At 42.6% G+C, this 12,789-nt stretch overlaps 1 protein-coding gene across 1 annotated transcript; it reads left to right on the top strand.

Annotated features, from left to right (window-relative positions):
- Positions 1-964: 964 nt before the first annotated feature.
- Positions 965-12,318, top strand: LOC122083940. Its single transcript, XM_042651884.1, has 3 exons — positions 965-1,180; positions 1,292-1,430; positions 12,013-12,318. The coding sequence occupies exons 1-3, from the start codon at positions 1,115-1,117 to the stop codon at positions 12,144-12,146; spliced, it is 339 nt and encodes a 112-aa protein (XP_042507818.1). The 5' UTR covers positions 965-1,114; the 3' UTR covers positions 12,147-12,318.
- The last annotated feature ends 471 nt before the right edge of the window (positions 12,319-12,789 follow it).

The following is a 12,789-nucleotide window of genomic DNA, read 5'->3' as shown; positions in this document are numbered from 1 at the left end:
CCCTAGGAGATTAGTCTGGATTCTATTACGAAGTCTTTTTTGTTTTGTTTTTTGTTTTTGTTTTTGTTTTTGTTTGGGGTTGGAGAATCATCTAGTGACTTGATCATGCATTACTCAACAGAAGATATTTGGGTTGATGCATGCTTGCTTTCAGATTAGTTTAGCTATGCGTGGAGTGGAAGATCTTTTGTTGCCATGTGACAGAACTCGAATTCCTCCCAAGGAAAAGGTTGTTTAGGACTTATTGCCCGTTTATGTAGGGTGATCAGTGTGAGAAGAGCAAAATAGAAAAAAAAAACCAATAGAAAATTTTAGTATTGGAGCGTAGAGTTGAAGGGTTCAATCTCAGCGTGGACATCTGGTTCTTCTATGTTCAGCAGGTTCATTGCAGCAGATTTTTTGTGGATTGGAATAGGATCATTGTGGCAGGCGATAATCATGGCTGAGGTGCTGGGTTTTCGCTGGATTGTATTTTCTATTGTTTCTCTTCTCCCCTAAGCCTCTCTTCATATTCTTTTTTCATTGAGCAATAATGTGCCACTTAAAGAGAAAAAGTTACTTTAGCTAGCAGACATTTTTTTTTCAGTAGTGGGTTTTATTTTGAACATTTTGAATGTAGTACATTAAGCAAGCCGGTCTGAACACTATTAAACTCACATCTTCCCAAGTTCAACTTCTGTTGCAAGTTCCGACTCTAAGCTAGAAGGTGAAAATTGATCTACTTATGCCTGACCTTATCTTACATTGGTGTGCTGATTAAGAAGTGGTAGCCACTAGCCAAAAGAAAGGTGGTGTGGGTTGTTGGGTCCATAGTGTGTAATTCCCCTCTATGTTGCCTTGTACCTTGTCAATAATTCTTTAAGAAAACATGTTCTTTCATATTGGGGCTTTGTATTTAAGAGACCTGTTGTTTCATGTTGGCAGTTAGCATCCAATATTACTTTGAAGGGACACGCTAGACATTCTAAATTGACACATGTTTTCTATTGTCAGGTTCTACTTGAGCTTTCAAAGGTTGGCTGGGATGATATTGGTGGGCAGAATGAGGTTAAGCAACAAATGATGCTTTCAAGTGGTAGAATGGCCACAAAAGCATCAAGATGCTTTCAAGCGTATGGGAACTTGTCCACCAATAGGGGTGTTGTTGTTTGATCCTCCTGGTTGCAGCAAAACCCTCATGGCAAGTGCTATAACTTCTGAAGTAGGGTTGAACTTCCTTGCTGAAAAGGTCCCATAATTATTTATGTTACACCTGTGCCCTGACTCAGTCTAATTTGAACTGTTGTGACAGGTCTCGGATCGGAGATCGAAATCACGGTTAGATTTTGGCTTGTGGCTACCCATTGCCAAAGGGGGAGAGATGACCTCAAGTGTTCGTGCATCGGGTGTTAGTCTAATTGGAGGGAATTTATACCTTTCAATCCCAAACGGTAAGTGACCCGACTCCTCACACATAAGTCTAGGCACATATCGAATTTGCCGAAAGGCCTTGAGCATGGCCGAGGGTAACCATCCGTGCAAGACCAACCATGGGACAGCAAGCAGTCAAGACAACTTGTTGTCTTGACCACTTGAAATATGCCACTAGATCTACTGGGCCTGAATCCAGTGGGCTATTTTTGATGAACATAACAGGCTGCTATCATAGTGTCGATGCCCGTGGGTCCAGCCACTTCGATCGTAAATAGTCTCAGATGATCCCAAATCATACCCCACACTTTACTTATGATGTGAACACATTTTGAACCTAAGTGGATGGGTTCTCGTGCTCCGAAAGTCATAATAACCCAATTGGTTTGAATAGGGTCCAACCAAACAGACCCTAAGGTCCATTTTAACTTATAAGTTAGAAATGAGGAATTCATTTCCTCATTTCTATTGTGTCCAATGTAAGGAAGGAGAGAAAAAGGAGAAGAAGGAAGAAGAAGGGGAAGAAGAAGGAGAAGGCTTACCTTGGTGCTGGCTGTTGCCAAGTTGCCGGAATCGTTAGTGGAGGTAAGTACACTCACTTCCACCACTCCTTCTTCATTTCGACCTAGACAACGCTAGGTATAGATGGAATCTTAGTGTACAAACCATGTCAAGATCATAGAATGCATGTTCTACCCTTCCGATGTTGTTGCCGAGCTTGAACCAAGCCCGGTGAGCTCCGACAACATGTATTGCCAAAAGACCAACTAGGGTTTCGATCGTTTGATCGAAGTATCTCCCAAACGGCTCAGTGGAATCAAGATTTTATTGGCTTTAAATGATGTTGAGAACATCTTCTACAAACTCCATGGAGCAAATCTCGGTGATCAAGCCCGAGCTAGAAAGCCCCAGAATGGGTGGACTATCCTGAACCACTCTCGGAAACAGCCCATCGGATCCACTGAGTCTGCTTCCGGTGGCATATTTTTAGTGGACCACTGAGCCTTAGGAGCTCTCTGTCAGTTCCACTGGAAACAAGACTGATATTTTTGGTGGAAATTCCCTGTTTCCGGTGGGTGTTTCCTGTGAGATTACTATAACTGATGGATTTTATCTGTACCCTTTGGGGGTGATCCAAGCGGGTCCCTCCCGATATTTTCGACACATTGTCCTTATGTTTAGGACAGTGACGCACACGAGTCCTGAGACCGAAACTGAGTGGATTAATCGGTGGTCTTATCTGAACTCTAACACAAGCAAAGAACAAGGTGAGGGATGCTTGTTTTATTTTAGATTATTTAATTATATAGAATTGTTCACATGCGTAGATTTAATATGCTTAATTATATTACTCACATGATGATGGTGATTATCATATGTTACATTCTTATGGATTTCATATGAACTGTTCATTTATATGTATGACAGGATCCGGTGTGGCCGATGTGGTACCGGTACCATGATCATCGTGTGCTTGGTTGTGAAACAGAATCCGACGTGGCCGAGGTGGTACCAGTGCTGTGATTGCTATGTATGTTGTATTCATGCATTGATTATGTGTATTAGAGTTGTAGTCATGGGTTACACCTTGTGGCCAAGGTCTTGCAGGTATCATGTACCCCGGGACTGCATTTAGAAATGGATACACTTTGTGACCGATTATTGGTACCGGTGTCATGTAGCCCTTGCTCAACTATGATATGTATGTTAGCTTAGGTAAACGGTCTCCGGTTTCACTTTGTGGCTAAGGTCTCACTAGTATCGCGTACCCGGGACTGTATTTGGAGATGGATTATACTTTGTGGCTGAGGTCTTGCCGGTATCGTGTAATTCATACTAACTATATCACTATGAAGGCATGTAGCGTATTTGTGGTTAGGTATCACTCCCTATGCTACGAACCCTTGCCAATAGGGGTTGAGGTGTTGGATAACCCATTTTGGTATGTTTGATATACCTTTCCAGAATGCCACACCCGTGGTATGATGTGATTGTGGTAGGAGGCAGGACCCTATCCGACGTGGCCGATGGACCCATACGGGGATCGGTAGGCTTCTATTCACAGCTAGGGTTTGTATCCTTGTATAATCGATGGTGGTTCCGAGATGAAAGATATAACCTAATGCGTCGTAATAGCATTTAGCAGACTTAGTTTGTATTGTTAGGTGGACAATAAATAAATGAACTACAGCACGAGCATCATGGACTATATGTTTAATTTTTGCTATCATGCATCATGAATTATTATTACTACTGTCATGTTTGAATGTGCTTGACCCCGCCCTTCACCAAACGAGTTGGAAAGTTCACCCCACGTATACACACTTTTTAGATGATGATGTAGGTATGGTCCTACCTGTGGCTAATGACTTTTTCCTCCAAACCTTTGTACGGAGTGAGGGAGTGGTGGATGCCAGAAGCGGAGGAGCATGGCCAGGACTGTGCTTGTGACTTTTGTGCATACGCGGCCATGAGGTGTTCAGCGTATTTTTGATTATGTTAGTATAGGTCTATGAATATTATGTTTTAAACTTGATATATATATAAGTCTTGAAGGATTGTAAACAGAATAACTTGGTTATTGATATTATGTAGATAATTTCCCTATTTATATCTGATGATTTCACTATTATACTCCAATTACGCTGCTTTTGGTTGGTTGTGATGTGAGATTGTGAAATGTTAAGGTACTGGTATCAGCAATCCTGGTAGGTTTGTAAGACAAGTACGTGTCTTACACTGTCGGTATTCCTAATGGTAAATTGGGTCTACTAGAATTGGGGTGTGACAGCTATGGTATCAAAGTGCGATGCTCTGTCTTAACTCACAATCTTAGTCAAACCATGATTTTGAAAAAATTAGGATTAAATAAAAATCTCAGGACAACAATAATAGAAATTACACAATTAGGAGACAAGTATATGTGTTAAAGCCGTTTCATTATAAAGGAGAACTTGATTATATAGCTTACACTTTTCATAAAATTAAAGTACGGAAAACAGAGAATCCTAACTAGCCTAAAGACTAGGAATGTAAATGACAGAAACAAATGACCTAAAATGAAAGTTCAACTAAACCTAAAACATCAAACTCAAATAAAATATGGAAAGGTAAACATGCCACTACTCTTGCTGCTCTTGCTACTGCTACTGCTGGTTCTGTCCCTAGTCCTGAGCCTGGTTCGGAACATGCGTTCCTGGAGGAGGCACCGGAATACAAAGATGGAAGACCATTGCCTACATCTGTGCCTTAGGGAGGCCACTCTATTGTCCATAAGGCAATAGGTCCTGTCTATGCTGCTGAGGCGACCATCTATACTTCTCACCAGAGATGTGGTGGTGTCTAGGCGGGCCATAACATCATTGAGACCATAAGGCCTCGCACCCCTAGTGGCCTGAGAAGTAGAAGCAGCCATAGAACCCATAGTCTGGGCATCATGTGGTGGAGCTTCACCAACCCCAACAACTTCTCTTACACCACCAACATCTCCACTAACATCACCGGCATCATCGCCAACAGTACCGGCATCAGCACCACCACCCTCTACCTCCATAGGCTACTAACCCTCTCCTGGAATAGGTGTGACCTCTCGTAGATCTATGGTCATCTTCCTCAGAGAATCTTGGTTAAAGTCTGTGACCTCTTCACCCAAGCGTGCCTCTCCCTCCAAGTCCACCCCAAAGTGATTGAAGATGTCAGTTGTAAGTATTCTTCCATAGCATAGGCTTCCCGCTATGTGATCCATTCCTTCAGACCGAAGTACCATGGTCCACATAAGGAGGTAAGTAAGACGTATTTGCACCACCATGTACATGCAGTAAGTCACATAGGCTTGCAGTGCGGATACCTTATCATAGTGTCCACAAGTGGGTAGAACATTCAACTGAATCGTACAACAAATGACCTTTGGAGTAGCAAAGTAGTTGATTGAGCAGTTCCACCCCTTGGCCTCCTTAGTCAACATGTTGTTTATCTCCTGAAAAGTATCGGGACTTTGGAAGTTATAAGCTGGAGTCCAAGGTGGGTAGTACACCAAGTCACCGGCATTGCTGACCATCAAAATATTGGCCAATTGCCCCATGTAAAAGGAGATCTCTACCCCCTTCACATAGGAGGTGATCTGCATCTCCTTGGTGCCCCGGTTCACACATTACAGGTTAGAGTAGAATAAGCTAACCAATGTAGGGTAGTAGTACTTGTTGGGTTTTAAGATGTGGTACCACCCAACATCGTCAAACCATTGACAGAGATGGAATGCATGGAAGTCATTGGTCCTTACACTCCCGGGTCCACATTGTGACGCTCGAAGAGTTCCCAATGGTCTCACTCTGCCATAGAGTGGAACAAGATTGGGTTGAACTGAGTGGCGGCATCTTGCTCGTCTTGTTCAACAGCATATCAACAACGCTTCGAGGAGCTATTCCATTTTGCTTCTGAGCATCTCAGAGGTGATAGAGCTAAAGCGGAGAAGTTTGAGAAAGGGTTGAGGCTAGGTATTAGGTCAACCATTGTAGGGTTGAAACTGGACCTATGCTGAGATAGTCCAAGTAGCTAAATCTATTGAAGATCGGCATAGAGACAACTTTATGGCCCAGCAAGGGACAGGAAAGAGGCCAATAGGATCTACTAATTCTAGGGGAGGCAGTAAACCTTTCCAAGTGCCCTATGTCAACTCAACTTCAGTGCAATTTAGGAAGCTTGATGCTAGTTAGACTTCCCAGTCCTCCCGATCTAGTGTTGTATCTCAGTCTTCGGGATCGAGCCCGAGGTGCTTTCATTGTGATCAATCTGGCCACATGGCGAGGACATGCCCCCACTAAAGGCCAGCTGATGCACCATACACTATGCCAGATAGGCCCTAATAGACATATTTAGCCCTTAGACCAGCGCAACCCCTACAGGGTCAGAGACCATAGGGCAAAGTGTTTGCTATGACTGCAGAAGGTACCGAGGCTGCACCTGGAGTAGTGAAAGGTACATTATTGATATCATTATTACCTGCACATGTGTTATTTGACTCAGGAGCCTTGCATTCGTTCATGTCACCAGCATTTATGAAGAAGATGAGAATTCCACCCAAGGGATTGACTCAATGTTTGGCTGTGAGCACCCCTATAGGAAGTGTAGTGGGTTTGAACTATGATTATGAGCCTTGTCTAGTGACCATAGGTGATCATGAGTTGAATGCTCACTTGATCGAGTTGGATATGACCGACATCGATGTGATTTTAGGAATGGACTGATTGTCTGTATATAGAGCCAGTGCGCTATGTGCAGAGAAGACTATCATTTTTAGACCTCGTGATGATGATGAGTTTGTGTTCCAAGGGGATAAGCTCAAGAAACACAAAAAGGTTGTCATATCCGCACTCTAGATGAAGAAGGTACTGAACAAGGGATGTCAAGGCTACTTAGCATCTGTGATGGATACTGAGATAGATATTAGGCTACCAGACTGAGAGACAGAGTTTCCTATAGACCTACTCCCCGGCTCGGCACCAGTGTCAAAGGCCTCTTACCGCATAGCCGCCACAGAGTTGAAGGAATTGTAGGTGCAATTTCAAGACCTTTTGAAAAAGGGATTAATTAGACCTAATATGTCTCCATGGGGAGCACCGGTATTATTCGTCAAGAAGAAGGATGAAAGTATGAGCGTATGTGCATAGATTACCGGGAGTTGAATAAGCTAACCATTAAGAACCGGTATCCATTGCCACGCATCGATGATTTATTTGATCAGTTGCAGGGTGCCAAAGTATTCTCCGAGATCGAACTTAGACCGGGCTACCACTAGCTCAAGATCATGGATGTGATGTCAGTTAGACAACCTTTAGATCAAGGTATGGACATTATGAATTCTTGGTAATGTCATTTGGGTTGACCAATGCACTGGTTGCATTTATGGACTTGATGAACCGGGTATTCCAGGATGTCCTAGATAAGTTTATGATAATATTCATTGATGACATTTTGGTCTACTCCAAGAGTGCAGAGGAATTGGACTCCCAAGAGAGTAGTAGACATACGTAGTTTTCTAGGATTGGTCAGATATTATAGGAGGTTTATTGAGAACTCTCGTATTGCTACTCCGATGACCTGACTCACATGAAAGGGTGTAAAATTTGAGTGGTCTGATGCTTGTGAGAAGAGCTTCAAGGAGCTAAGGCAAAGGTTGTCAACTCCAGTTTTGACTATTCCGACTAATACAGGTGGTATGATTGTGTATAGTGATGCCTCCAAGCTGGGATTAAGTTGTGTATTGATACTGCACGGGAAAGTCATTGCTTATGTATCCCGTCAATTGAAGGATTATGAGAAGAACTACCCCACCCATGATTTGGAGTTGGTAGTTGTGAGTTTTACACTAAAAATCTAGAGACACTACTACCTATATGGTGAGAATAGTGAGATCTTCAGTGACCATAAGAGCCTCAAGTACTTCTTCACCCAAAAAGAGATCAACATGAGACAAAGGCATTGGTTAGAGCTGATGAAGGATATCATTGTACTATCCACTATCACCTGGGAAAGGCTAATGTGGTAGCTGATGCACTTAGTCAGAAATCCCAGTCATTGACTCTTGCATCACTGACCACCAATGAGTATCTCCTAGAGGAGGCCAGGAAACTAGACTTGGAACTATTAGTAAAGGGTGTCACTTTGTCACTATCGGCATTGGTGGTACAACCTAGTCTAGTGGATAGGATCATTGCAGCTCAGGTTACTGATGTAGAGTTGTAGAAGCTGATAGTAGAATGCATGAAAGGAACCCAAAAGGACCCGGATTTCTTTGTAACTAAAAGCAGAATTCTCAAGTTCAAAGGCAGGTTGTGTGTGCCCGGTGATGGTGATTTGAGAGACAGTTTTGAGAGAGGCACATAGCTCTCCATACTCCATCACCCTGGCAACACTAAAATATACAAGGACCTAAAAAGCTCCTACTGGTGGAAAGGAATGAAGAATGATGTGGCCACGCATGTATCTAGATGCCTCACATGCTAGCAAGTCAAGGTTGAGAGACAGAGGCCCCATGGGTTATTACAGTCCCTACCTATTCTGGAGTGAAAATAGGAGAATATTACAATGGACTTCATCACAGGCCTACCCCATACACAGAAGGGTATGGATGCCATTTGGGTAGTTGTGGACCGCTTAACCAAGGCAGCTCACTTTATCCCAATCAAGATCACATTTTCTCTGGATAAGTTGGCCAAGTTGTATGTCGATAACATCATTAGATTGCATGGTGTGCCAGTTAGTATCATCTCTGATCAAGATCCCAAGTTCACTTCTAAGTTCTGGACATGTGTCAGAAGGCTATGGGCACATAGTTGGTATTTGCATTGCCTTTCACCCTCAGACCGATGGTCAGTCGGAAGGACAATTCAGACATTGGAGGACCTACTCCGAGCATGTACCTTGGATATGAGTTATAGTTGAGATGCGCATATTTTTCTATTGAGTTCTCCTACAACAGTTATCAGGTCACCATCAGAATGTCCCCATTCGAGGTACAGTATGGCAGGAAGTGTCGAACTCCACTCTATTGAGATGAGGTTAGTGAGCGGCATATTTTGGGTCCAAACTTGACATAGGCTACTAGTGAGAAGGTGAATGTGATCAGAGAAAGGATCAAGGCAGCTCAGTCCAGGCAGAAAAGCTACGTGGATGTTAGGAGGAAACATTTGAAGTTTGGTGTTGGAGGTAAGATGTTCTTACGGATCTCCCTAGTTGAAGGGGTGATACGGTTCGGCAAGAAGGGAAAGCTTAGTCTAAGGTTTATGGGACCGTATGATGTACTAGAGAGGATTGGACTGGTAGCTTACCGGATAGCTTTTCTATCAAAGTTGGAAGAGACACATGATGTCTTCCATGTTTCTATGTTGAGGAAGTACATTCCCGACCCCACTCACGTCTTGACTTACCCTGTAAGTTAGAAGAGGATTTTGCCTACGTGGAGTTTTCAAAGATGATTGTTGACCAGAAAGAGCATGTTCTCCGCAACCCCACCATTTCCTTTGTCAAGGTGAAGTGGATGAACCACCTAGAATAGGAAGCATCCTGGGAGCAAAAAGATGAGATATTGAATAAGTATCCTAGATTGTTTGATTTTCCAGATATGTTCAATTTCGAGGATGAAATTCTTGTAAGGTGGGGGGAATGTTACACCTGTGCCCTGACTCCGTCTAATTTGAACTGTTGTCATAGGTCTCAGACTGGAGATCGGAAGCACGGTCAGGTTTTGGCTCACAACCACCCATTGTCAAAGAGGGAGAGATGACCCCAAGTGTTTGTGCATCACGTGTCAGTCTAATTGGAGGGGATTCATACCTTCTGATCCCAGACGGTAAGTGACCCGACTCGCACATAAGTCCAGGCATATATCAAAGTTGTCGAAAGGCCTTGAGCATGGCTGAGGGCAACCACCCATGGGCCAGTAAGTAGTCAAGACAGCAAGTTGTCTTGCTGTCTTAACCACCAAAAATATGCCATCGGATCCACTGGGTCTGAATCCGATGGGCTATTTCCAGTGAACATAACAGGTTGTTATGGTGTCGATGCCCGTGGGTCTCGCCACTCACTTCTTAAACAGTATCGAATGATCCCAAATCATCCCCCACACTTTACTCGTGATGTGAACACATTTTGAACCTAAGTGGATGGGTTCTCAGGCTCCGAAAGTCATAATAACCCGATTGGTCCGAATAGGGTCCAACCAAACAGTCCCTAAGGTCCATTTTAACTTATAAGTTAGAAATGAGGAATTCATTTTCTTATTTCTATTGTTTCCAATGTAAGGAAGAAGAGAAAAGGAAGAAAGAAGAAGAAGGGGAAGGAGGAGAAGGCTTACCTTGGTGCCTGCTGCTGCCAAGTTGTCAGAATCGCTGTCGGAGGTAAGTACACTCACTTCCACCACTCTCTTCATTTCAACCTAGAAAAAACTAAGTATGGTTGAAATCTTAGTGTACAAACCATAATTAGGTTGTAGAATGCGTGTTCTATCCTTCCAGTGTTGTTGCAGAGCTCGAACCAAGCTCGGTGAGCTCCGGTAACATGTATTGCCAAAAGACCAACTAGGGTTTTGATTGTTCGATCAACGTATCTTCCAACCGACTCAGTGGAATTGAGATTTTATTGGCTTAAAATGATGCTGAGAACATCTCCTACAAACTACATGGAACAAATTCGAACGATCGGGTCAAAGTCGAAAATCCCCAAAATGGGTGGACTGTCTTGAACCACCATCGAAAATAGCCCATCGGATCCATTGGGTTTGCTTCCGATGGCATATTTTGGTGGACCACTAAGCCTTAGGAGCTCTCTGTCAATTCCATCAAAAATAGGACTAATATTTTTGGTGGAAATTCCCTGATTCCGGTGACATTATTGTCACATGGATTTTATCTAGGACAGTAACGCACATGAGCCTCGAGACCAAAACTAAGTGGATTGATCGGTGGCCTTATCTGAACCTTAACACAAGCATAGATCAACAAGGTGAGAGATGGTTTTATTTTAGATTGTTTAATTATTATAGAATTGTTCACATACGTAGATTTAATATGCTTAATTATAATGCTTACATGATGATGGTGATTATCATATGTTACATTCTTGTGGATTTCATACGAATTGTTCATTTATATGTATGATGAGATCCAGTGTGGCCGATGTGATACCAATACTGTGATCGCCGTGTGTTTGGCTGTATGAGATAGAATCTGGCTTGGTCAAGATGGCACTGGTTCCGTGATTGCCTTGTGTATGTTGCATTCATGCATTGATTATGCGCATTAGAGTTAGTTGTAGTCATGGGTTACACTGAGATTGCATTTGGAAATAGATATGCTTTGTGGCCGATGATTGGTACTGGTGTTGCGTAGTCCATACTCAACTGTGATATGTATGCTAGATTAAGTAAACGGTATCAGGTTTCACTTTATAGCCAAGGTCTCACTAGTATCGTGTACCCGGGCCTGTATTTGGAGATGGATTACACTTTGTTGCCAAGGTCTTGCCAGTATCGTGCAATTCATACTAACTGTATCACTATGAATGCATGTAGTGTATATGTGGTTAGGTATCACTCCCTATGCTATGAACCCTTGCCAACAGGGGTTGAGGTGTTGGATAACCCATTATGGTCTATTCGATGTGCCTTTCTGGAATGCCACACAAGTAGTATGATGTGATTGTAGTCAGATGCGAGAACTTGTCCAGCATGGTCGATGTGTTATCGATTTCGTGACTGCCAGGAGGGGGTTATCAGGGGTTTGCTAGGTGACCCATGGATGCGTATGAGGACCGACAGGCTTCTATTCACTACTAGGGTTTGAATCCTTGCATAGTCGATGGCGATTCTGAGATGAAGGATACAGCCTAATGCGCCATAGTAGCATTTCCCAGACTAAGTTTGTATTGTTAGGTGGATAATAAATGAATGAACTGCATCACGAGCATCATAAACTATGTGTTTAATTTTCACTATCATGCATCATGAATTATTATTACTACTGTCTTGCTTGGATGTGCTTGACCTCACCCCTCATTGAGCGAGTTGGAAAGCACACCCCATGTATACACACTTTTTAAATGATGCAGGTACGGTTGTGCCTGTGGCTAGTGACTCTTTTTCTTTTGGACCTGAGTACGGAGTGAACGAGTGGTGGATGCCGGAAGATGAGGAGCATAGCCAGGACTGTGCTTGTGACTTTTGTGCATACATGGTGCCATGAGGTGTTCAGCATATTTTTGATTATGTTGATATAGGTTTGTGAATATTCTGTTTTAAACTTGATATATGTAAGTCTTGAAGGATTGTAAACAGAATAACTTGGTTAACGATACTATGTTTATCATTAGATTATTTCTCCATTTATATCTGATGATTTCACTATTATACTTCAATTCCACTGCTTTTGGTTGGTTGTGATGTGAGATTGAGAAATGTTAAGGTACTGGTATCAGCAATCCTGGTAGGTTTGTAAGACAGGTACGTGTCTTACTCAGACCACTGGTATTCCCCCTCGATTGAGTTTTTTGATGAAATAGATGGTCTTGCATCATTCGTGGGCAGGAAAATGATGGGGCTTCTATTGCTTGTAGGGTCATTAGTCAACTTCTAGTTGAATTGGATGGTAAGTGCATACAAATGCTTAAAAACTATGGAATTTACTTCATTAGATCTGTATTTGTCTGTTTGTAATTGATTAATACCTACTGTTTGTTATGTACTGTCCTATAGGGTGCCCTTTGTACCCCTATTGGACCAAATCTCTTGTAATATCAAGTAGGCATGTGTATCAGATGTTTTTACTCATGATAGGTTGAGGAATCCTAACATGAGAGTCCTTTAGTTAGCAGTTAGTTTTGTTTGTT

Source organism: Macadamia integrifolia, chromosome 7 (genome assembly GCF_013358625.1).
Source record: "Macadamia integrifolia cultivar HAES 741 chromosome 7, SCU_Mint_v3, whole genome shotgun sequence".
NCBI lineage: Eukaryota > Viridiplantae > Streptophyta > Magnoliopsida > Proteales > Proteaceae > Macadamia > Macadamia integrifolia.
Note: the sequence above shows the minus strand (reverse complement) of the source record. Positions and strands in the feature narration are given on the sequence as shown.